At 36.1% G+C, this 24,461-nt stretch overlaps 1 protein-coding gene across 1 annotated transcript in view; it reads right to left on the reverse strand.

Annotated features, from left to right (window-relative positions):
• The window catches only part of Cngb3 (cyclic nucleotide gated channel subunit beta 3), a 117,323-nt gene that overhangs the window by 26,490 nt on the left and 66,372 nt on the right, over positions 1-24,461 (reverse strand). The window contains exons 10-13 of the mRNA XM_090338766.1: positions 20,945-21,086; positions 17,293-17,452; positions 14,815-14,912; positions 1,528-1,611 (exon numbers count right to left, since the gene is read on the reverse strand). Coding sequence (XP_090194892.1) covers positions 1,528-1,611; positions 14,815-14,912; positions 17,293-17,452; positions 20,945-21,086 — 484 coding nt within the window. The remainder of the gene's footprint in view (positions 1-1,527; positions 1,612-14,814; positions 14,913-17,292; positions 17,453-20,944; positions 21,087-24,461) is intronic.

The raw sequence follows: 24,461 nt of genomic DNA on the forward strand, positions 1-24,461 counted from the left end.
TCCTATTCCTTCTTGTAAAATTTTCAGTGTATCTGCTCTTACCTTGAGGTCTTTGATCCATTTAGAGCTAATCCTGATCACTTGCTTCCATTCTTTGGGTATGCTAAGTCCTGTTTTGCATATTGGTTTATGGCTCCAACTCTTTATCAAAAAGACTATCTTGTTCATTGCTTTAATTCCTCCACCTTTTTTCTCCAACAAATAGTTAATTTTGTTGAGGTTTAAAACAGGTCAGATCTGATAAACTGAAAACCTCCCTCTCTTTCAGCCTGCAATCTATATTAAGTACCTTATCCATGACACTCTTTCCAGGGACTCCTATTTTCCTTTTATAATTCATATTACCTTTTGTATCATATATTTACATAATTTCATCTTCTGCAGATGGCTTTCTTTCCCTCCACCTTTCCTCATGAAGGGTTCTTTCCTTTTCTCACAATTTCTATTTCTTTTTTATTGTAATTAATAGCTTACATCATCTTTTTCTTCTTTGACCGGATTCACTCCAATTCATTAAAAAAACAGCCTAAACATCATCTTTAGGAAATGTTTCCAGTGTTAGGAGGGGTAAATGCTCTTATTTAATTTTCTAAAATACCCATGCTTATTTTGCCATTGTTTTGGGTCGAAATACTTCTTATCATTTCTGAAGTTTTTCATTGATTCAAACTGATTTTCCTTTTGATGATTGTTTTCATCATTAAGTTAGATTAACTGTATATAAAACCCAAGGTTCTAATTCTTCCTCTCATCTGAGAGATATGCAAAAATATTTACCCAAGAAGTTCCTTTATGAGTTATTTATAATAACAACCAATTTTGAAATTGATATATATATATATATAGACTGGAATACTATGCAACTTTAATGAGGTTGTAGGAGATCAGTTGTTAATGTGTACAATGTTCATAGGACATATTACTTCATGAAAAATAGTTTCAAAACTTGTACAATAGGATGCAAGTTTCATAAAACAAGCCGTAGCTACCCTTAATTTGTATAAAAAGATAGGCAAAATAGATAAATAATGACTGCTTAGGAACGGTGAATTTTTTGTGTCAGGCATTTTCCATTTAAAAGTAATAAATATGTATTGCTTTTGCATTCACAAAATGCACAGGAAAGTTGTTTAAAGCGTGACATTGATTATCTATTAGCTGGGTGCACAAAATGGAGGTAACTGCTTACCAAAGACATAAAAGGGCAGAACCACCTATCACATCTGTATATTCCTTCTCATTAAATGTATGGGATTAATGGGGTGTGGTGATTGGTAATTACATTTGCACAAAGCAGATTTGCAGATCATCCACACTCCTATCTTGTGATATATGTAATGAGGTCTGTATTGCCTTGTTCCATTTTTAACCCCAAGAGTACATGAATGTTTTACAGAATTATATATCATAATTATTTCTGTTCTGTAGAAGTCACCCTGGGCTTTTATTTCAACTATGTTCCTGACCTATGTCTGAATTTCTCAGGTGTATTTATTAGTTAGGTATTTGAAAGTAATGAGCGCTCACCTTTTTGCAGACAAAGTCACCAGGTAAGTAAATAGTAGGTTTCAATCTTAGCAACATGTCATAAATCATCTGGGTATCACAGCCCTATAGAAGGAAAAAAAATTATAGACAGCTAAAAACTAATATTTCAAATGAAAATTACAGTACAGTGAAAACAAACATTAATAGATATTTGCATTAGCATTAACATATGAACTATGAATAGTATAGACTGAGATAAGAAGTGACATTTAGAATACAATAGTAAAAATCAGGAATTTGATCAAGAAGACCTGGGATGAATCTGTTTGTACTACTTATTACTATGTGATCTTTTCCTTTATCACTTTCCTAAGGTGTACACTTATTATTAAAATGATATTTATACTCTTTCGGAGGTGAAGATTGAGATGTTCATGGTTCCAAGCCACCCTGGCCAGATAAAAGGTCATGAGACCCTACCTCAACTGAAAAATCCAGGGATGGTGGCTTGTGCCTGTAATCTTAGTTCCAGTAGGGAGTGTAAAGATTGACCTGGCTGAAAAGTGAGATTCTTCTCTAAAAAAATCCAGAGCAAATAGGGCTGATGTTGTTACTGGAACAGTAGAACACACCTGCCTGGTGAGTTCTATGTGCTGAGCTAGCACCTCAGAAGCTCCCAAATCAACCAACCAACCAACCATCCAAACAAACAAATAAGGGTGCTATTTTACCAGTAAAATATCAATCAGCAGTATTTTGTGTAGTATTGTTTTATAATTTTATAATAAACCAGTAAGTTCTATACTTTGCTTGTTGTTCAGACCATACTATTAGTTATATTCTTTGTCATCAAATATTGTTTTAACCACTCTGCAATATTACAACCTACATATATGCAATATGTTATCCACATTGATGGGGATGACCCTGTACCCAGTCATTGAGTGAGGTAGTCTGAAAACATGTGTGTGTATGTGTGTGTGTGTGTGTGTGAATTGTTATTGTTGTTGCTATTTGTCTTGTTTATTTTCTGCTAGTCCTGGGCCTTGAACCCTGGGTCTCATGCTCTTGCTAGGATTTTTCAATCATGCTAGAGCTATTATTCCAGTTCTGCCATTTTACTGGTTAATCGGAGATAGGAATCTTGTGAATTTTTCTGTCTAGGCTAGTTTTGAACCCTGATCCTCAGATTTCAGCCTCCTGAATTTCTAGGATTTATAGATGTTAGCTACAGGCTTCTGGTTCTTTTATCCTTGGGCTACCTTCAATCTCCCAATTTCTACTTTCCTAATAGCAAGGATAGCAAGATTGAGCCATTGTAACTGTATGTCTTTTCAATACCGAGAAAAATGGAAATGGTATTTTTATCTTATTAGTAGACAAAATATTGTATATTTTTCAGCTGAAATAATATTTGATTGCAAAGAACACAACAAATAATGTGATCAGAACAAAAGCAAAGTATAGAACTTATCGATTTATTATATGTTTATAGAATATATTATGAGATTCCTAAAAAATACTACACAAAATTATATTTTCTTGAGAAAATACAAAATTTGAAAAAATGATAAAAATATTCTTTGGCTGGGAGTTTGGCCTAGTGGTTAAAGTGCTTGCCTAGCATGCACGAAGACCTGGGTTCTATTCCTTGGTACCACATATATAGAAAAAGCCGGAAGTGGTGCTGAGGCTCAAGTGGTAGAGTCCAAGGACAGTGCTCAGGCCCTGAGCTCAAGCCCAGGACTGGCAAAAAGAATATTCTTAAAAATCACCTTGGTAACCCCATTGTGAAGAAAGGACAAAGAATATGGAAAAAAACTGATGAGACTTCAACTTTAATTGTATTAATTTAAAATAGTAATAAAATAATTTCTTTCTCTGCAGATAAATGCATATCATCTCTCCTTTACAAGTTTTCACACAAGCTCACTGGCAGACAGCACTAATAAGGAGACCAAATAGATGAGAGGTGTTAGACCAACCAGGGAGATAAACCCTAAAATAGATAAGTAAACAATTAGTGTTTTGTTCATAGGAAGACACAGAGCTGCATCAATAGCTTTCAGCTCAGGACATAGATTTTTCTCAGAGAAAAACAATTGAGCTATTCTGATTATAACTTTTTATGAACATTCTTGGATGGAATGTGGATTAAATCACACAAACTAACTAAATATAGCAGCTGCATAAAGATTTAGAATTTGTCTCACCCATGTCTCTGAGGATGGCTTTATGGAAAAGTGCCACCTTTAACTTTGGACAGCTGTGGTTTAGGACAAAAATCCTTCTCATCTGGATTTAGGCTTAGTGAAATAAAGTCTGTGTCATAAAATCATTTTATTTTTATGTGTTGGATGACTTTTTTCTTTCTTTATGCACAAAATAATTTTTCTCCAGATACAATTTGCTTTGTTACTATATGATTAAAAAGAATTCCATCCTGGGACTAGCTTTCCTTTGTAATTTAGTTCTTTTCCCTTCCCACTCCCTTCTCTCCTTTCCCCTTCTCTCCCCTCCCATCCCCCCATCCTCTACTGGTTAATTGGAGATAAGAGTCTCACAGTCTTGTCTGCTCCAACTGGCTTCAAACCATAATCCTCTGATCTCAGTCTCCTGAGTAGATAGGGACAAGATTACAGGCGGAGCCAGAAGTTCTGTGTTAGCTCTAGTTCTTTGACAGAAGTCATTAGGAAGTTTTCTGATTAGCATAATTGAACTTCCTATTGTCCAGAATGGAATGGGTTCTGACATTTTACCCCACACATCAGCCCATATTTTTTCAGTACTCAGTATGCCCCCACCTGGGTGAGATCCTGGGGACACTACAGAGAACAACCCTTGTTTGGTTCATCTTTATGGCTGCACTAGAATTAGAAATCAGGGCCTGGTACTTGCTAGGCAAGAGTTGTATCACATGAGCTACACAAAGAGGCCCACCTCCCACTTTCTTCTTGCCAGTCCTGACGCTTGAACTCAGATCCTGGGCACTGTCCTTGGGCTTTCTCAAGGCTAGAGCTCTACCACTTGAACCACAGCACCACTTCTGGCTTTTTCTGTGTATATGGTACTGAGGAATTCAACCCAGGGTTATATGCATTCAAGCACTCTACCACTAGGCTATGTTCCTGGCCCATAGAGTCGTTTTGATTTAGTTATTTTTTCAGATCAGAACTTGGGCCCAGAATTCCTCTGGACTGGGACCCTCTCATCTACTTCCTGTATAGGTGGGATTGTAGAGCTTTGCTCTCATGTCTATAAAATGAAGATAGGTGTGTAACTGTAACATTGGTACTGAATATTTGTGCTAATTATTGTTTTGTTAACTTCTTTAATTTTTTATTTTGTTAACTTCTTTTTTTAAATTTGTGAAATCTGGCATTAATGAATATTGTGATCACTTCTCCTTTTCAGATAAAAGTTAGTCTCAGGAAGCCTTTCTGACTTTTCTTCAGTTCACACCTATAGCAGGTGTTAGAGACTGACTCTTCTTACTTCAGTATGTGTGTTTTGTCTACATCTGGATCAACTTGTGGTCAAAGTGTGTTTACTCCCTGTGGTGTACCCATGGTGCCATCAGGGCTGGGACATGCTGCATGTTAAATAAATATGGACTGATGTATGGGATTAAAATGTTAGGAGCCATTCTATTTTGGACAGCATGGACTCCTCTAAAATCTGTGTTACATATTTGAGTAAAGATTGTGAAGCCTGGAATTGAGTTAGGGGATATCCTTGCTTGTTCAAAACATAGCCTATAGGTTAGGTAGCTATTGCTTTACCCAGAAAGTTCTTTTTAATAATGGAAAACTGGCCACAATGGTAAAGATGGTAAAAAGTTATCTTTGGAATGTTTATTGCTTTGCTTATACAACCTATCCACTTCTAGGCTCACTTTTCTTTTCTTTGAAACAGAAATTGGTTTAGTACCCACCCTTAAGTATTAGCAATGTTTACTGTGAAAGGAAATGCATTGTTCTATTTAAACTCCATCCCTAGTAAAGTAACAAATAATGGCAGCTTCTTCTTGAAGAGGGAAGAAGCTGGTTCAGTTGTTTATGCCATGGACTTGGCAAGGGATGCTACTGATGGGAAGCTGTTTGGAGCAGCTAAGTCTAATATAACAAATAATTTGCAAGATAGTGTGGTGTCACAGCTTACCAAGATTGAGCTTTACATAATATCAGGCCTAACTTTACACTTAACATTGGCAAACACTAGCAAACATCACTTTTCCTGGGGAACTGGCAAGACTTCTACATTTCCAAGCTTCAGGAAATCATAGTAAGAAATCATAAATTGGAGCTGGGCACAGTGGCTCATGCCTGTAAGCTTAGCTACTCAGGAGGCTGAGATCTGAGGATCGTGGTTCAAAGCCAGCCCTAACATAAAAGTCTGTAAGAGTCTTATCTCCAATTAACTACTAGAAAAGTGGAAATGGCTCTGTGGCTCCAGGGTTAGAGCAGTAGCTTTGAGCTGAAGATCTCAGGGACAGCACTCAGGCCTAGAGTTCAACCTCAAGACTGACCGAAAAAAAAATCATAAATTGGATGGACTCCTAAGAATGAAGCTAATCTGTCTTTCTATGATCAAGTGGGGAAGAACGTGATTTTTGTCTATGTGGGAACTTACATCAGTTTGATTTCTCAGTTATAAGGCAATAAGAATTGTAATTTCCTCTGTGCTAGACACTGATATAAGCACTTTAGCTGCATGACACATTTAATCACCACACAGCAGTCAAGCATGGCATCTTGTTTAGTTTCCTTACCTACTGTCTCCACTCAATGCTTTTACACAGAAAAACTAACCTGGATATGCAGTTAAATAGAGTTCTGACATATAAGATCATTGTTCAAAATGCTTTATAAAACCTTGCAGTCATGCGTTCTTATTGATATCCCTGTGATAAAAATAGCAGTTGGTAAAAACGGTACAGCTTTATGGTAGCATGGACCTCAGGCAATTGTTAGTAAATGCATGACAGCTTGTCTAAATGGGTTGTCACTGTTGGAAATATAGGTATGAGTAGTATAAGTTATTTTGTCATTCCCATCTATTCCTGAGTCAGGAATAGAAGTGCTCTTTGCTAAATAATCACAGATAATGAGTCCTAGGTCACAGCAAGGAGTATTGCTTGCACTGGGTTCTGTATTTCTCACAGAGTAGCAAGCATCTGCTTGTGTCTACATTTTGCCTTCTCTGATGGACAGATGTTAGCGATGCTACAATTTTGTCCTTTCTAGATTGTTTGAGTTCCCTTTGAGCTGTAGACTCTTTCTAGAGGGTGCAGTTTTAATTCCAGCCACTAGATGGCACAGTAGAACTCTCATTACGTTTTCTTCTAGTTTTGGCATTTCAGTGATAAAGTGTGATTTCTACAGCATTTAATTTGGCAAAATATATCTAAAAATAAAAATCAGAATAATATCTCATCATAAAGGAGACAAAAATTGCCCAAGTTCAAAAAACAACATCTCCTTATTAGTTTAATACCTATGATTAGGCCTGGAATAAAATGAAATTGCAAGGAATGGCATCCATCTGGTCAACAATTAAAAAAAAAGTATGTGATGAATCTTTCCATGTTTAAGCTGTCTCAAAACTCTGAGCACCCCCAGGTTAAAGCAGAAAATCCTATCAATAAACCATAATTGACCAAAGCAAAGTTTTAGTAAAAAAAATACAAAGACTTGGATTTTACTTCCTTTAAGAGGGAACAATACTGGGCATTCAGCGTCTTTTGTAGGAGGAGAATAGGAAAGAGCATTTACATTTAGATCTCTAACAAATATGCTGAGTCTAGTTTTGTGAAAGTGGCCAAAGAAGTGTCACTTTAAGCTTGATTTCTTTTTTAAAAAAATTTTATTGTAATGAATGGAAGGGTTACACCAGATAGAAGGTGCATTAATTCACATACATTGATACCCTTTCTCATGTCTTAGTCCCCATTTTTCTCTGCTTACCCCACCCCTCATCTTGTTTTCCCTCTTCCCTATCCTATTTCAAATAACTAAATACACATATATACAATATATCAGATAACAAGGTAAAATGCTATAACAATATGAGATAACCACGGGACAGCAAAAGAGATGAGAGATAACATAGTACATTAAGGACAACAATCATTCATTATATGGCTTTTGTTTCTATATCCTAGAGGTCCTTTCATTTAGCATCATACTATATAGCCTTACGTATCAAGGTTTTGCTCTATTGTAAATCTCTACTAGGAGAAACCAAGGTTTTTACTGATTATGACAAATGAGGGAAACCATTGAGCTATGTTCCTTTGAGTCTAGCTTACTTCACTTAATATGATTTTTTTCTAAGTCTTTCCATTTCCTTACAAATGGGGCAATGCCATTCTTTCTGATAGCAGCATAGAATTCCATTGTGTATAAATATCAAATCTTGTTGATCTACTCATGAACTGAGGGGCATCTGGTTTGGTTCCATATCTTTGCTATGGTAAATAATGCTAGTGGCTTTAGTATTCCTTGTTTCTGGACGATTAGATAAATGCCGAGTAGTGGAATTGCTGGGTCATAGGGGAGCTCTATGTTTAGTCTTTTGAGGAACTGCCATACTGCTTTCCATAGTGGTTGAAGGAGTTTGCACTCCCACCAACAGAAGTGATCCCTCCTGGCCACATCTCCTCCAGCATCTGTTGTTATTAGATTTCTGGATCCTGGCTATTCTCACTGGAGTGAGGTGGAATCTTAGAGTTGTTTTGATTTGTATATTTTTTGTGGCCAGAGATATCAAGCATTTCTTCATGTGTCTATAGGCTATTCTTATTTCTTCTTCAGAGAAAATTCTCTTAAAGTTTTTGGCCCATCTTTTAATGGGATGGTTGCCTCTTTGGAGATTAGTTTTGGAGTGATTCAATTTTTTGAGTTGTTGATATATTTTAGATATCAGGCCTTTGTCCATTGTATGGTTAGTGAAGATCTTCTCCTACTCTGTAGGCTTTCTAGTTAATTTGCTAGTTATATATTTTGATATACAGAAGTTTTGCAGTTTAATGCAGTCCCACTCATCCAGACTTTAATCTGATTTGTTGTCCTTATTAAGAAAGTTTCGACCCGTGCCAAGGAGACCTAGTGTATCTCCTATTCCTTCTTGTAAAATTTTCAGTGTATCTGCTTTTACCTCAAGGCCTTTGATCCATTTGGAGTTAATCCTGGTGCAGTGCGACAAAGAATGATCCAACTTTAGCTTTCTGCAGGTGCTTAACCAGTTTTGCCAGTAGCACTTGTTGAAGAGGCTGTCTTTTATATTTTTTTGGCTCCCTTATCAAAGATTAGATGGCCGTAGGTCTGTGTTTAATATTTGGGTCCTCAGTTCTATTCCATTGGTTTTAAGAAGCTTGATTTCTTTCTTCCTTCTTCACTACAGGATTTTGAGATTGGTTCCTTGAACTTTAATAACTTGCTTGCTTTCTCACATTCTACTACTTGAAATGCAATTCCAGTTTGACATTTTGCTAGTTTACTTAAAGATGGAGCCTAATAGACATTTTTTCCCCCCATCTGGCCCAAATCTTGATCTTCTAGATCTCAGTCTTCTGAGTAAGTAGGATTACTGGTGTGGTGCCACCAGCATCCAGCTATATGTAATCTTTCAATGAAAATGAAACTTTTCCTCAGTGCAAAGCACTGATTTGAAATTTGGTCCTATTGGGAAGTGCTGGAGCTCTTGGGAGGTGGGGCTTCATAATGAAAGGTAGGTCACAGAGGACATATCTGTGAAATGGATTAATTACCCTGCATGTTGTCTCTTTGCTCTCTGGTCTCCATGAGATGAACAGCCTCTTTCAGCACATGTTTCCAACATGGCACACTATGGTGCCACAGGCCCAAAGAAACAGAGTGGAGTAAGCCCCTAAATTTTTTTTTATATTTTTTATTGTAATTAATAAAAGGGTTACATGATATTTGTGATATAGAAGGTACATTAATTCACATACATTGATACCCTTTCACATGTCTTGGTACCCTTTACCCTCCCCCACACTGCCCCCCCAAGCCCCTAAAATTGATAGGCATATTTCCTCCTTTTGATTATATCAATCATATTGTCCCAGTGATGAAAAGCTAACACACCTACCACATACTGGTTAACTCTAGTTAGGTTCATAGACAATAATATACAAAGAAAGCCCATGCTCACTCTCTGTCAATTGCATTAGTACTTATTCAAGAAGTTATTTGCTTCTTCTGTAACAATGAGGTTAGTGCTGGGTGCCGGTGGCTTATTCTTGTATTCCTACCTACTCAGGAGGCTGAGATCTGAGGATCACAGTTTGAAGCCAAATTGGGTATTAATGTCTATGCGACTTTTATCTCCAACAAAGCACTGAGAAAAAGCCAGAAGTGGCACTGTGGCTTAAGAGATAGAGCACTAGCCTTGAGCAAAAAGAAGCTAAGTTTAAGCCTCAAGAGAGGCATACATACAAAAAAATCATGATAGTAACAAAATAAAAGTTGCAAATGCATTAGTTTGCTAGTATTGTAAAGAAAATTCAACAGATTTCATTTAAATATCAGAAATAATTTTCTCACAGTTCTAAATACCTGAAGTCTAATAATACCCAGGTTTTTTAAGGATTGTTCTTTTCTAGGTCTGTCTTGTAGGCATGCTGGTCCCCCTTTCTTCTCATGTCCTCAAATGATCTATCCTCTGTACACAATTCCTTTGTAAGTCTAAGTATATCCATATTTCCTTTTCTTAAAAAGACCCCAGTCAGACTGGGTCAACCAAGCCTGGAGGTCTCATTTTAACTTACCTACCACTTTAAAAGTCCTATCTTCAATTATGATCATATTTATAAAATTGAATTTTGGAGGCAGTGGACACAATTCAGGCTCTAACAAGTGAGCTTTGTGAGAATTAATTCAAAGAAGGTAACGAAGCAGTTTGCATAATGTAATACATAGTATATATTTAATAAACAGCATCTATTACTTTGTGTGAACATACATAGCTCTTTTAAAATATAAGGGGATCAAAAGTTTGATTCCTTGAATTTTACTCATTCCACACTGATTTGAAAATTCTTGGGAGGCTTGTAGTAACTGGGGGTGGTGGAAGGTTGTCAGTACTGTTGAAATTGAAGGATTACAGGTGACATTCATATGATATCAGTCTAAATATAATTATGATGATGTGACATTTGCTTATACTACTTTTGCTAAATTCTTACGACATGTTTTATTTTACTAATAGACATACATTTCATGAGGCTATAGGGCAAGGAATATAGGAACATTTATACCATAAGTTTGGGTCTAATGTAAAATTAAAGTACATTTCTCACATGAGGGTGAATTTGGTTGTAATATAAAATTAGAACAATAGAAGTGTGTGCTGAAAAACTGAAGCAGGTTATTCAACTCAGTATTGTTCTCTGGTGCTAATAACATTGATAAGAGGTATATTTACTCCCAGACTGACAAAAGGGAAGAAGGTTCTGAAATCTTTGGCTAAATGCTCAGAACACACACTTGAAAGCATTCTTCTCAGCATCCTAAATTAGGCATTTGTGTAATTAGTAATTATAAATCTCTTCAATAATCCTATCTGTAAGGATAAAGATTTTACCTGCCAGCCTTTTCTACAGGTACTAGGCCTTTGTCTGTCCCTGTCTTGCTTTTCAAAGATACAGGTTTATTTTCCCCCAAGAGAATACAGTAAATAATTGGGAGTCACTTTCTTTGAATCTAGATATTCTGGTAACTTCATGTTGCATGCTGGTTTGTGTTGGTAAAACTGAAGTCTTTCTTATTTATTTTGTCCTTTCACACTTGCATGAACCTTTCCGGATTCATCTTTCTTTACTATCCTGTGCTCTAGTTCCAAAGACTTCTTTCAGTGACTAGGTTTATTTTTCCCACATATGTGAGCCTCAAAGCTCTCCATCTCTGGAAAATTCCTGAGTGCCAATCTGGGCACTCCACCCATCATTGTAGACTCAACTCCTGGAATCCAAAGGTGGCTTCACAGAGAGCTCAGATGACTGACTCAGAAACAAGGCAAGAATCACCACCAATGTCTGTGTTATGAGACATAGGGTATGAGATTATCAACCAATTTCTTCCCTAGAAAATAATAAATTTGTATCAACTGTAAAGACTCTCAAAGAAAATGCATTTAGAAAGATTCCATATCTACTTACTTTTTTCTTCACTTGGATTTGGGCGGGGGACTCAACCTTTTCATTAAAGAGAAATATAGATAAAAATGGGCTATTTCTGGGAGGGACTGCATCTTTAGTGGAAATGTCAGGAAAGAATCTGTTTATATACACTGCTAGCAAGATGTGGAGATTGAACTGTTTTTCCAATCAGATGCTGCTGACTTGATAGATTTTCACAACCATATGTAAAAGTGAAGGCAGAATAGTGAACAGAAAATCTGGAACTCATCTATAAAATTCTTTGACATTTAATTTATAGTACCTTTTTCCCCTTAGGAAGAAAACCTAGTTATTGCCATTTTTAATTTAGTTAGATAAAAAATATAAAGAATTCTAGAACATTTTAAAGCACTGTCAATATGGTCTAGTGGTTTTCATATGTTTTTGATCAGAGCATGTAAAATAAACAATTTTACTGGGCCAAACATACAAATGAATACATATGTAGACATTTAAAAATAAATGAAAGACTGGGCTGGGAATTTGTCCTAGTAGTAGAGTGCTTTGCCTAGCATGCACAAAGGCCTGGGTTCGATTCCTCGGTTCCACATACATAGAAAAAAAAAAGCTGGAACTGGTGCTGAGGCTCAAGTGGTAGAGCTCTAGCCTTGATAAAGTCCAAGGACAGTGCTCAGGCCATGAGCTCAAGCCCAGAACTGGCAATAAATAAATAAACAAATAAATAAATAACTGAAAGAAACACATTTTTATCTTATCGGTTCTTAGGTCTGAGGTGCTGTTATATGTTCTCCATTTTATTTTCTAGTTGTGACTCACTAAGATTTATTCAGTTTTGCACCAGATGACCAGCTGTAGCATGTAAATCATTTATCTTCAGAGCCCTGCGAACCAATGAAGGTACCTCATCCATATCTTTCCTGAGAGGTCAGAACTTTTTTGCATGTCATTCCATGATGAATCTACTCCCTCAGGTTTTATGGTGGAAAAAATCCTTCTACTATAAATCAGAAATTACTTTCCAATAATCTCCAAGAATGGACACCACTATGTCCAGTTTGCTCTTTGAATTAGGATTTTGCTAATCATTTTGTTCCAGATGACCACAATCCTCAACCACAATCCTCTTATCTCATCTTCCAAGTAGCTGTGATTCTAGAAACAAGCCTTCCACATCTGTGTCTTTACAAGGCACTCATTTATTCATGAATTAAAGGTTCTTTTCTGTCTTTATCAAGTACCTTGGCTTAAAATACATCATTAGGCTAAAGGGTCCAAATTCATTGTTCAAATTTGAGTCTCTCATTAGAACACGAATTTATGAACCAAATTGCCTACATGGCATTTCCACATTGAATTTTAACAGTCACTGCAAATTAATGCCAGCCTTAATCTGTTTGTGCTGCTCTAATAACATGGCATAGATGAATATAAATTGTTTGTTCTAGTGTTGAGAGGTGATGACTTCAACATCAAGGTGCTAGTAGGTTTGGTGTTTTGTCTGGGATGCTCTGTTTTCTAAGATAGTCTCTGGAGAGGAGGCATTTTGTGTCCCTTATATGACTAAACAATGTTGTATTGGGGCGACTTTATAGAGATGCTAATCATACTCAGGAGGTAAAGTCTCTATGACTTAATCATCACTTAAAAGCCATACCTCTCAATGCTATTGCTTTGGGAATTGAACTTAACATGGATTTTGGAGGAGATAACCATCACTCAAACTATATGCCGTGGGTTTGTAAACGCCATCACTTTTTTCTTTCCTTTTCTCTCTTCTTCTTCTTCCTCTTCTTCTTCGTCTCCATCTTCTTCTTCTTCCTCCTTCTCCTCCTCCTCCTCTCTTTCTCCTTCTCTTCCTCCTCCTCATCCTCTTCCTCCTCCTCCTTCTTCTTCTTCTTCTTCTCCGTCTTCCACCTCCTCCTCCTCTCCTTCTCCTCCTCCCACCTCTTCTTCTCCTTCTTCCTCCTCCTCCTCCTCCTCCTCCTCCTCCTCCTCCTCCTCCTCCTCCTCCTCCTCCTCCTCCTCCTCCTCCTCCTCCTCCTCTTCTTCTTCTTCTTCTTCTTCTTCTTCTTCTTCTTCTTCTTCTTCTTCTTCTTCTTCTTCTTCTTCTTCTTCTTCTTCCTTTTTTTGTGTTGTAGGGCTTGAACTTTGGGACTGGGTGCTGTCCCTGAGCACTTCAGCTCAAGACTAGTGCTCTACCACTTTAAGCTCCAGGGCTGCTTCCAGTTTTCTGATGGTCAATTGGAGACAAGAGTCTTACTGGGTGGCTGCGAGTGTGGCCTAGTGGTAGAGTGCTTGCCTAACATGCATAAAACCCTCGGTTTGATTCCTCAGTACCACATACACAGAAAAAGCTAGAAGTAGTGCTGTCACTCAAGTGGTAAAGGGCTAGCTTTCAGAAAACTCAAGGACACTGCCCAGACTCTGAGTTCAAGCTCCAAGACTGGCAAAAGAAAAAGAAAAAAGGAGTCTTACAGAGTTTTGTGCCTGGGCTGGCCTTGAACTGTGATCCTCAGATCTCAGCCTCCTGAGTAGCCATTAGTGCCTGGCTTTCTTTTCAGTTTTATAAATAATACTTCAATCTCTAAATCTTTAGGCCTCAGTTCCCTGAGTCACTCTTGTTTCTGTCCTCCCTCTATACATTCTTGTTTCTGCTCCCCTTACCCACTCAATATTAGAGAAATTCTCATTGATTCTGCCCCAATTACCCGGGCTCTGGTCATCACCATCTTTTCTGAAGCCAGTTATAACTTCCTTTTTGCTTTTCTGACTCACACATGTCATTCTTAAGGTGAATTCTCCAACTGTGGAGAACGATAATCCCTTTCAAATGGATCACAAATGAATCATTTTCTGCTCAAGGTCCCCAGCATCTTTTTAGCTCAAAGAACTATAGACTAGCAAAGATGCAGAGCCATAGAATTTAATTATATTTAAATTAATGCAAGAGGAGTCTGAAGAACTCTCCTTTGTTGACACCAATTAGAAGAGAAAGGCTTCTAAAGAGTAAGTCACCTGTTGAGGAGAGACCTGTAATTTCTTTGGCTCTCACAAATTCTCTAGGTTATTTTGACTTTGCTAAAGCATACAGTAAAAAAAATGTGTTGGGAGAGATTTTTCAGATAGATTGATCTTAATTTCTGATATGCTAAAGTACTTGCCTTGAATAAGTCGACTTGGCTGAGGAGGCTGAAGTTCATATCAATGGCGATCGATAACTGCATTGTGGTTGGCAAGGTCTCAAGAAAGCCAGATTCATCTTCATGACGAAAAATAAGAGTACCCCCCCAAAAAAGAACATTTAGTAAAAGACCTCACTGAAAAACAAATAGGAATTATGAAAAATGAAAGAAACAAAATGCACACATGTAATACACAGAGGAATCATTCTATTCATGACGTCTATTGTACTACTGTGTATGTATGTGAGAGAGCAAAAGTATTTTGAACTATGGGTGATGCACTGAAGAATTCCAGAGTGTTTGCTTGCTGAAACATTAGATAGGGAATTTAAAGATCAAAGGACAGGGCTGGTAAACAAACAAGGGTAGGAAAAAGGATCGAATTCTTCTTTTCTGTGTTTCTTGTTTCGGGCCCTAGCAGGCTAGGGGTGGTGAGTACTAAGGAGCAGCAGGTGGTGTGTGAAGGCTTTCAGAGCTCTGTCATGCCCATTATCTTATTTGAGTCTGTGACAGCCCAAGGGTAAGCATTCTCATGGTTACTTTATAGACAGAAGAAAAACAAAAAAGAATGAAAACCCAAGGAGGCTATAAGTGACTTGTTGGATTGCACATAATTAGTAGGTGGCTCAGCTGGGAATGGAATCTAAGGTACAAATGTACCAAGTGAGTAAATTCAAATTATTGCTACTTAGTTTCTTATTAGCTCAATAAAGAATTTGATTACATTACAGAATTTTTATATGTGAATTAAACGATGGGCCTTCAGACTGACAAAATGTTTCATAAACAAAACTGCCTATTCTTAATGTCTAGTATACCCAGGGTTTATGAGGGCTGATTATATTTTATATTTTCTTATATCTATTTAGAAAAGAGAAAAATCACTCTGTTAAACCCCCACTTTATTCCAATAGAGACTGGATTTATAAGCATCTCCGGACAAAAGCACAAGGCTGTATGTTTGCAATTGCTTCCTAGGCAAAGGGGTTGGAAAGCTCAAAGAAAGTCCTATGATGAATGACCAGTTAGTCCTTTCTGCTTTTAGGAATCTCTCTCTCTCTCTGTCTCTCTCTCTTTTATAAAGTACATTTATTAAAAGGCGATACACAGGGGTTACAGTTACAGAAGTCGGGTATTGAGTATTCTTTTTGAACAGTGCCCCTTCCCTGTGGCTCTTTGTTTTTAATGGCTCTCTTCTTAAAATGATACTTGGTATTGAACACAGGACCTCGGACATGCTAAACAGGCATTCTGTTACTTAAGCCACTCCACTAACCCCTCTTAGGTATGTTCGAAACATGAGACTCTTACTTTTTCCTAAATGCAGTAATTAAAAAAAAAAGTCTCAGTGGCCCTAATTCCTATTTTTATAGCCTACATTAAGTGTTGAATTTACTTATTAAATAGCATATTATCTTCAAGTCACTTTATATCTTTAAAATTTTTTTATTAAAGAATTTATTAACATTGATTTTTACATCATATTTCAAATGACAAGTTTAACAAACAAGTGTTCAAGGAGGGAATCTCTATATACAATCACTGGCACTTAGTTGTTAGAACATAATCAAAATTAGGCTAAGGGTTTGTATATCATAGATACATATTAATCTATGTAATAAAACATTATGTCTATAGAATCATAGGTTTTTATGTCTGTGTAGTTGTGTTTATATTTCCAATACCATATCCATAGCATTGGGTATGCAAATATTGAGTCCTCACTCTTGTACTGTTTGGATCTAATAGCCACATATTAAGGATACCATGCAACTTTATATGTTTTAATAAAAAACATTTTTAACTCCAGTACTATGCCATAACTTGTAGACACAAGTAATTAGAACCAACTCTGCCCTGCACTAGAACCTGGCCTGAGAGTTTGTTGCTCTTTCCAGGGAAGAGATATTGGAGGAAGAGGAAGAGTTTAGAGAATAGATGCAGATCTGAGTTCTAGTGGCTACTCATTGGTTCTGTACCCTTGATCAAATTTCTTAGGAATATATGCTGTTTCTTTGTCTCTTAAAATGTGCCTAGTTTTTCAGATTTAAAAAATATTTGTTTTTTTAGTGAGACAAAGTTTATAACTATTGAATAAGTATAATGTCTTCTCTTTCAAGATTTATCATATCCTACAAAATATAACTCCTATTTAAGAAAACATTTTCCATGGTATTAAGCTCATGTCTTAATGATCATTTAATTATCTTTGACTTTTAAACCATTTTTTTTTCTTAAAATTGTTTTAATTTTATTTTTTATTGTCGGGGTAATTTATAGGGGGGGTGTATAGGGTATAGTAGGTGAATCACTTCTCACACATTGATACCCCTTATGTTTTTGTCCCCATTTCCTCCCCCCACCTCCTCTCAATCATCTTATTTTCCCTTTCCTATTTCAAGTAAACAAATAAATGCATATACAATAAACTGATTCAGTTTAATCTATCACACCTACCTAACATTCTTTGAGAATCCCATGTGTATTCAAACCAAGTTCGAACGTGACTCTGCACACTTTGAGAAATGGAATACTTGTTCATGTAGGCAATGGTGTGATCCATGCAGACACGAAAGGTGTTCTGACTGGCTGTTGATGCTCCAATTATATCTCGCATCTAAAATTACAAATATGGTCACTCTGAATCCAGCTGAGAAATTGAAAGTTACAAAATATCTAGTTGAATTAAATGTTTTACACATCCTTTTGTGATTATTACTATTATTCTTCTTTATAGGTAGCTATACAAAGGGGTTTTCATTCAATGTGGCAGTCTGAGTACAGTGTCATTTGGTCAGTGTCATCCTTTCCATCATTCTTTCCCATTGCTTCCAATATCATGACTATTTTCTCCCAAACTTTCTCTGTCTATTCATCTCCCCATTTTCCCTTGACTTGTCCCTACAACACAAATTTCAGTTTCCAGTTTATTGGCTCCTTGATTTTAACATGCTGTTACTGGATCCTAATGCCACACCTTTTCCATAAAATAATGTGTAACTTGTCATACCATGTAAGATTTTTGCAAGGATTTAAACACAGAGTATAGGTTACTGCAAATTATTTTCACATACACACACATGTATATTACAGAAGAAATTGTTAGTTGATATTTAAAAACCAATATAGCTCATGCCTATTTGAGGAATGTGTAATAAAAGGTGAGCAATTATCTGGCAGAATGGCTAGTCCATTTTGGTGAATCTGACTCTGCAAGCATTCTTCACAGATTATCCAAGTTAGTGTACTACACAGGCTCACTTCATCAGGAAATTGCAACCTCTGTGTTTCTCTTTGTATTGTTTAGACAGATAAAATCAAATCTCATCATGCTTAAGGCACAGTACTCAGGAAGCTGAAGTGTGCTGAAATTACTGAAGCATCTTTTACTGCTTTGACAATACTTAAGAAACTGTCAGGTTTAGTTCTTGGATGTTTATAACTCAGCCATAAAAACCCACTCTAGGTTAAAAGCTCATCTTTAAGGTCTCAGCACAAAAAAGATATATTGCTTGACTCTTCCTCTCACATAGAGTGAAGAAAGTGGTTGTAAATTTGCTTTGAGTGTGGGTTTATAATAGGAAGAAAGCCAGAGCCTCACTTTCATGCTAAACTTTGTTCATTCATCTAGTAGCTGTAGAGCCTTTTTGGCTTATGAAATAAAACCCCACAACTATACATATTTTTGAGTCTTGTTCAAATAATGACTTATAATATCTTTCTAAATTGTTTTTTTGTGGTTGTTGTTGGTTGTGGGGTTTGGACTCTGGGCCTGGGTGTTGTCCCTAAGCTCTTCAGCTCAAGGCTAACGCCCTACCCCTTGAGCAACAGTGTCACTTCCATTTTTCTGGTGGTTAACTGAAGATGAGTCTCATGGACTTTTAGTTCCTAGGCTGGCTTTGAACCATGATCCTCAGATCTCAGCCTCCCTAGTAGCTAGGATTACAGGCATGAGCCACCATGCCTAGCCTAAATTTTCTTTAACATTATTAAGTTCTCCCTTTCAAAAGTATCTCTTGAAGAGCTATGTAGACAATCCCACTATATCTTTCTGAACCTCCTACTTCTCGGTGGCTGTTGCAAACATTCTTCCACAATATCATTTCCTAAATGATCCTTTTCAATGGCACTCCTGACTGGTTTACGTCCAGTCACCTAAGGCTGGGGGACTTGGGATAGTGAATGTTGGCTTGCGAGATCTAATAGAGTATTAGTTAGACAAGAGAAAGCATCAATGATTGATGTTTGTCCTGGCAGAATAGTGTATGTGCTATCCATCAGAAATGTTGGGTTGTATTGGTGTAGGAATTGTGAAAGACTTATGCCTTAGTCTAATCTAAGGAAGAATATCGGGTATGTAAATCCATGAGCACAATGATGTTCATTGCAGCACTATTTACCATATCGAAGATATGGAACCAACACAGATGCCTCTCAGTTGATAATTGGATCAACAAGATGTGGTATTTATACACAGTAGAATTCTATGCTACCATTAGAAAGAATGACATCACCCCATTTTTAAGGAAATGGAAAGACTTAGAAAAAAATCATATTAAGTGAAGTAAGCCAGACCCAAAGGAACATAAGCTCAATGATTTCCCTCATTTGTCATAATTAGTAGAAACCCTGGATTCTCCTAGAGGTTTCCAATAGGGCAAAACTTAGATACATAAGGCCATATAGGATGAGGCTAGATGAAAGGATCTCCATAATATAGAAACTAGAGATATAAGATGTGACTGTTGTTCTAAATGTACTATGTTATTTCTCATCTCTTTTGCTCTCCCCAAATCTCATATTGTTAGAGTATTTTACCTTGTTATCTGATATATTGTATATATGTTTATTTGTTTATGTGAAATAGGATAGGGAAGGGGGAAAACAAGATGAGGACAGGCAGTGGGGGAGGGAAATGGGGACAAAAACATGAGAAGGGGTATCAATGTATCTGGTGAATATAATGTAACCCTTCCATTAATTACAATAAAAATAAGTTAAAAAAAGAATATGGGGTTATGAAGAATGAACACTTCAGATACTATGAGATGCAAAAGAGAACCAAATATTGCAGTTAAAATATTATTCGGTTAAAGGGTGATTAGTTTTAGGATGTGGTCACTGTTATAAATACATGTGGGAATTTAAGTAATGAACAAAATATTTTCTAAATGAAATTTTTTTTAGCTCATTAGTTTTTTTTTTCAGGGTAGATTTGCCATATCCTGTGTATCTACATTATTCTTATTTTTTTAATTGTGTTTGTGTATATCTGGGAACTATTGCCTATCTAGTGGTTAGATTATTCCTACAGATAGTGATAAACATTCCATGGAGGGTCATCTACACAGAAACTAATGTAAGTGCTCATATTCTCAAATTCCTTCTGTTTTTTTTCCTAGTCCTGAGCCTTGAGCTCAGGGCTTGGGCACTGTCCTTGGGTTTTCTCAAAGCTAGAGCTCTATCACTTGAGGCACAGCACCACTTCCAGCTTTTTTTTTTTAACCCATGTATGTGGTACCAAGGAATTGAACCTGGGTCTTTATGCTTGCTAGGCAAACACTCTACCAATAGGCCAAACTTCTGGCCCCCAGCTTCCTTCTTTACAGGGTCCTCACATGGGCTTCACATTCAGTCCACTATCTATTTATGCTCAGTGCCAAGTACAATATAATTTGAAATAGTCCTAATCCTGTTTCTTTTTCCTTACCTAACCTTGTCCTGGTGCTTCCCTAGTTTAACCAGTTCCTCTCATTCTTTATGAAGTGATGAACTTCTCCTATTGAGACCTCTGAGTATAACAAAGTTACTTTTTCATTGGAACTGCCAGTGAATTTGTTATCCTTTCCCTAAAAGTCCTAACTAATGAACTTTGCTGACTGGTTTTCTGATAGATTTAATGGTTGAGAAATGCAAAGACAATGCTGATTTAAGCATGTCATTAAAGTAAATGAAAGACAGTAGAGATAAAGTAGGAAGAATAAGCAGAGGAAGAGGAAAAGGAAAAGAAGAGGGATGAGGTAAGAAAGAACAAAATTTAGTTTCTCCATAAAATTTGTACTTCCTAGCTTTCAAAAATGAAAACCCTAGGGATTCATATTCCGCTTACCTGGCCGATCAAGCTGGAGAACACAAACATTCCAGAAAAAAAATTCAAGAGTTGAAAAACAATTTCAAACAAAGTTTGTGGTTCTGGAAGACCCCCAATGGTTATTAACGTTCGAACTGCCCAATAGTAACATCTCAGATACCTGGGGGAAAAAGAAAATCCACACTTTCTTTTTTATTCACTGAAATATCACTCCAATATTTTCTTTCTTTATATCCTTGAATATTTTCTTTTTTATGTCATTAAGATATTTTGTTTGGGAGCATAGATAACTACTAAATTATAACAATTTTCTTACTAATTAAGGAGTTTTGTAATGTATGCTTCTTAATAAAACACTGTGAAATGATGAAGTAGTTAAACCCAAGGAGGATTTTAGTCTACTTTCCCCCAAATTTAATAGTCTAAAATCATTTTTATTAGGTTTCTATTTTGTGAATGAAGGATTTGTGAAAGGCTGCTCAGAGATGACTCATCTGTGATCTGTGATAGATAGGCCCTCATCTGGAGAGCCTCAATGGCTCTTTCTTGAAGATGTAATCTGAGGGAGTGATTTTTACAGTTGGGTTGGTTATTCTATTCTCCTGCCTAATAGAATATACTTGTAACGCCCAAGGTAACCTCTTCTCTTATAGATTTGAATCTGTGATCTGGGAAACCTGAGGCTGTGATTATGCTTCACCCTTTGCTTTCCAATATGGTTTCCTCAGAGGAACTAGACTTCTTATTTGACAGCTGCTTACTTTAAGGCATAGCACTGATGAAACAGTTAAGTGTTTTTCTACAATCCAGAAATCCTATAGCAACTTGATGTCTTGCTATGTTTTATTTGCAAAGCAAATCATTAGGCCTGTTCTCAGTCCACTGAGGAATAGCAAAAACGAACCCCATTTAAGTGTCAACAAATGAATTTGAAGGAATACTATAGAAATTAAATAGATGTATGCTGATTGGAAAGCCTTTTATAGTTCAGATCTAATTGTTTTTGGTTACTGCCCATAGAACGGATAAATGCTTTCACTATGTTATCTGTCCACATTTTATTGTATTATTGAATATGCAAACCACGGTGTAGACAGCAGTGAATATGTGAGAAACATCTTAGTAGGAAAATTAATCTCAAGTACAATACATAATTTATTTAGATCTTTAGTAAGGAAGAAAGCCAAATATTCATAGAGATACACAGGATAAAGATTCAGCACTCGACTTGAACAGCTGCAAAATGAAGAGGTTGCTGTGATTATAACCCAGAGAAGAAGAACAGAAAAGACTATGATAAAGATTAGGAAAGCACATTGATTTGTCTGTGTTTTGTTATAGAGCTTGTGTAGTCCGTAGTGATCTGGGGATAAAAGTTAATAGTACAACCTCATTGTAAAATTCCAATTATATATTTTATTTTTTGTGCATTTTTAGGTATTCCATTTGTTAAGCTTCATAGAGTGCTGTGATTATCATTTGGGACAAGTGTTCCCATTGAATCCATAAACATGATTCTATACATAAGGATTAGCCTTAGATATTTTAGGATCACTTGGATTTAGTAGGTCTGAACTATCAATTTTAGTGTCCATGGTAAACACAGAAATACAGAAAATTTTACAGAAATTTTTCCTGGATGGGCTTTTATTTGTTTATTCTAGTGAGCTTTCTTACTGTTATTAGTTTTAGAGGAAGGATGATCTTTTCCTTGTGCAATGGTGTATGGTTTTATGATCTTCAACTATTAAGAGGTTGGGATTTTCAATTGATGAAATAAACTGAATAAATATTCAAAAATAAACAGATATAGAAAGAAATCACTACTTTTAAAATCCAACACCTTTTAAAGGACATGGGGATTTTGTTTTAATTTGGTAGTTATAGGAACAGTAAAAGTAATGAACTGTTTGGTGGGGTTTAAATCACGGTACAAAAGAATAATTATTTTTTTATACCAAGCTTTTTGGACTTACTAATGCTACAGTGAACTCGATGCCAAAGAAAACCACCTTGGAGAAGTGCAACAGTAATTTTCTGGATTGCATTTTAACTTTTCTGATTCTAATTTATAATATCCTGTTACATAATTTATTTTGGTCACAGGCCCTGGACCTGTGCATCTCTTTAAATTAAGGAAATTTATTCAATCTAATGTTGCTCCAGAGTGAAGAGGGACTAGATTGTCTCCCTATACAGTCAATCTGTTATAAGTATTGGGAGTCTGGTCCCTTCCAAGGTTACTTCAGTGTTAACAGGAAAAAAATATACATGCTATATTTTTTCTTACTTATACATGTTAAAAATAATAAAATGTAAAATTTTAATAATGAATTTCCAGATGTAAACCATAAGCCTTAAACATTTTTTAAAAATATTAAATTGCCTGCTTTGTTAATTGGAAGTTTTCTGCTCCTATACTTTGTGTGTGTGTGTGTGTGTGTGTGTGTGTGTGTGTGTGTGTGTGTGTGTATGTGTGTTTACTTTTCTTAGCCATGTCTTTTACCCAGACATGCACACGACCAAAGATAGGATTTGTAATTTAATTAGAAGACATCATATTGATTTTCTAGGATTACCCTAATTAGTCAAGTGTGTCCATCTCCCATATCTACACCCCAGGCAGATGGAAATTTTCAAGGAGATTCTATCTGGCTGATTGAATACACAGACTATATATACATGCATACACACAACTCCAAGTTAAAGAAATATAGCAGAATTTTACATGACAAATTGTGGAACATAGAAATTCTTCCTCTGTGATTATCTAAGGATTGGAAAAGCTTAACAGCAAAAATAAGAAACAAACAATCCTATTAAATATAGGAAAATAACATATATGAACAGTTCTTAAAAGAAGATATGTAAATGCTGCAAAAGGATATGAAAAATGAAGGGCTCAATATCATAAATCATAGGGGAAATTCAAGTCAAATCCACAGAGATGCCATTTCACTTGGTATGGCCATAATTAAAAGAACATTTTATCTTCTATAGTGGTTATTCTAATTTGCATTCCCAGAAAGGGTGTATAAATTTTCCTCTTTGTCTGCATCATTGGCATTTTTTTTTACCATTTTGAATACAGTCATTCTAACTTGGATGAGATGACATGTCATTGTGGTTTCAGATTGCATTTCTATATTTATTAATGATATTATATAACTTCTCTGTTGGGTATTTGTATGTCTTTTTTTTTAGAAATTTATTTTAAGATAATTTGGTCACTAAACTGACACCAGAGAATGGAAGAGGAATTCCCTTCCTTCCTGGTTTACATACATACATACACACTCACACAAACACACACACACATACATGCACATACACACACACCATCACAGGTTCTTGAGATAAACTCATGAAAACATTTCAAGGTATCTCATAAAAAAGATGGCAGTTTTGGCAAAGATTTATTCTTGTATATCTTGATTTAACTAGGAAGAAATGAAAAAGAGAAACATTTCCTGTTCCCCATGCAGAAAATGAGAATTAAAGACTCAAAAATGCAAATGATTATCTGTTGCTTTTA

This window comes from Megascapheus bottae, chromosome 9 (genome assembly GCF_031878675.1).
Source record: "Megascapheus bottae isolate mThoBot1 chromosome 9, mThoBot2.hap1, whole genome shotgun sequence".
Classification (NCBI taxonomy): Eukaryota; Metazoa; Chordata; class Mammalia; order Rodentia; family Geomyidae; genus Megascapheus; species Megascapheus bottae.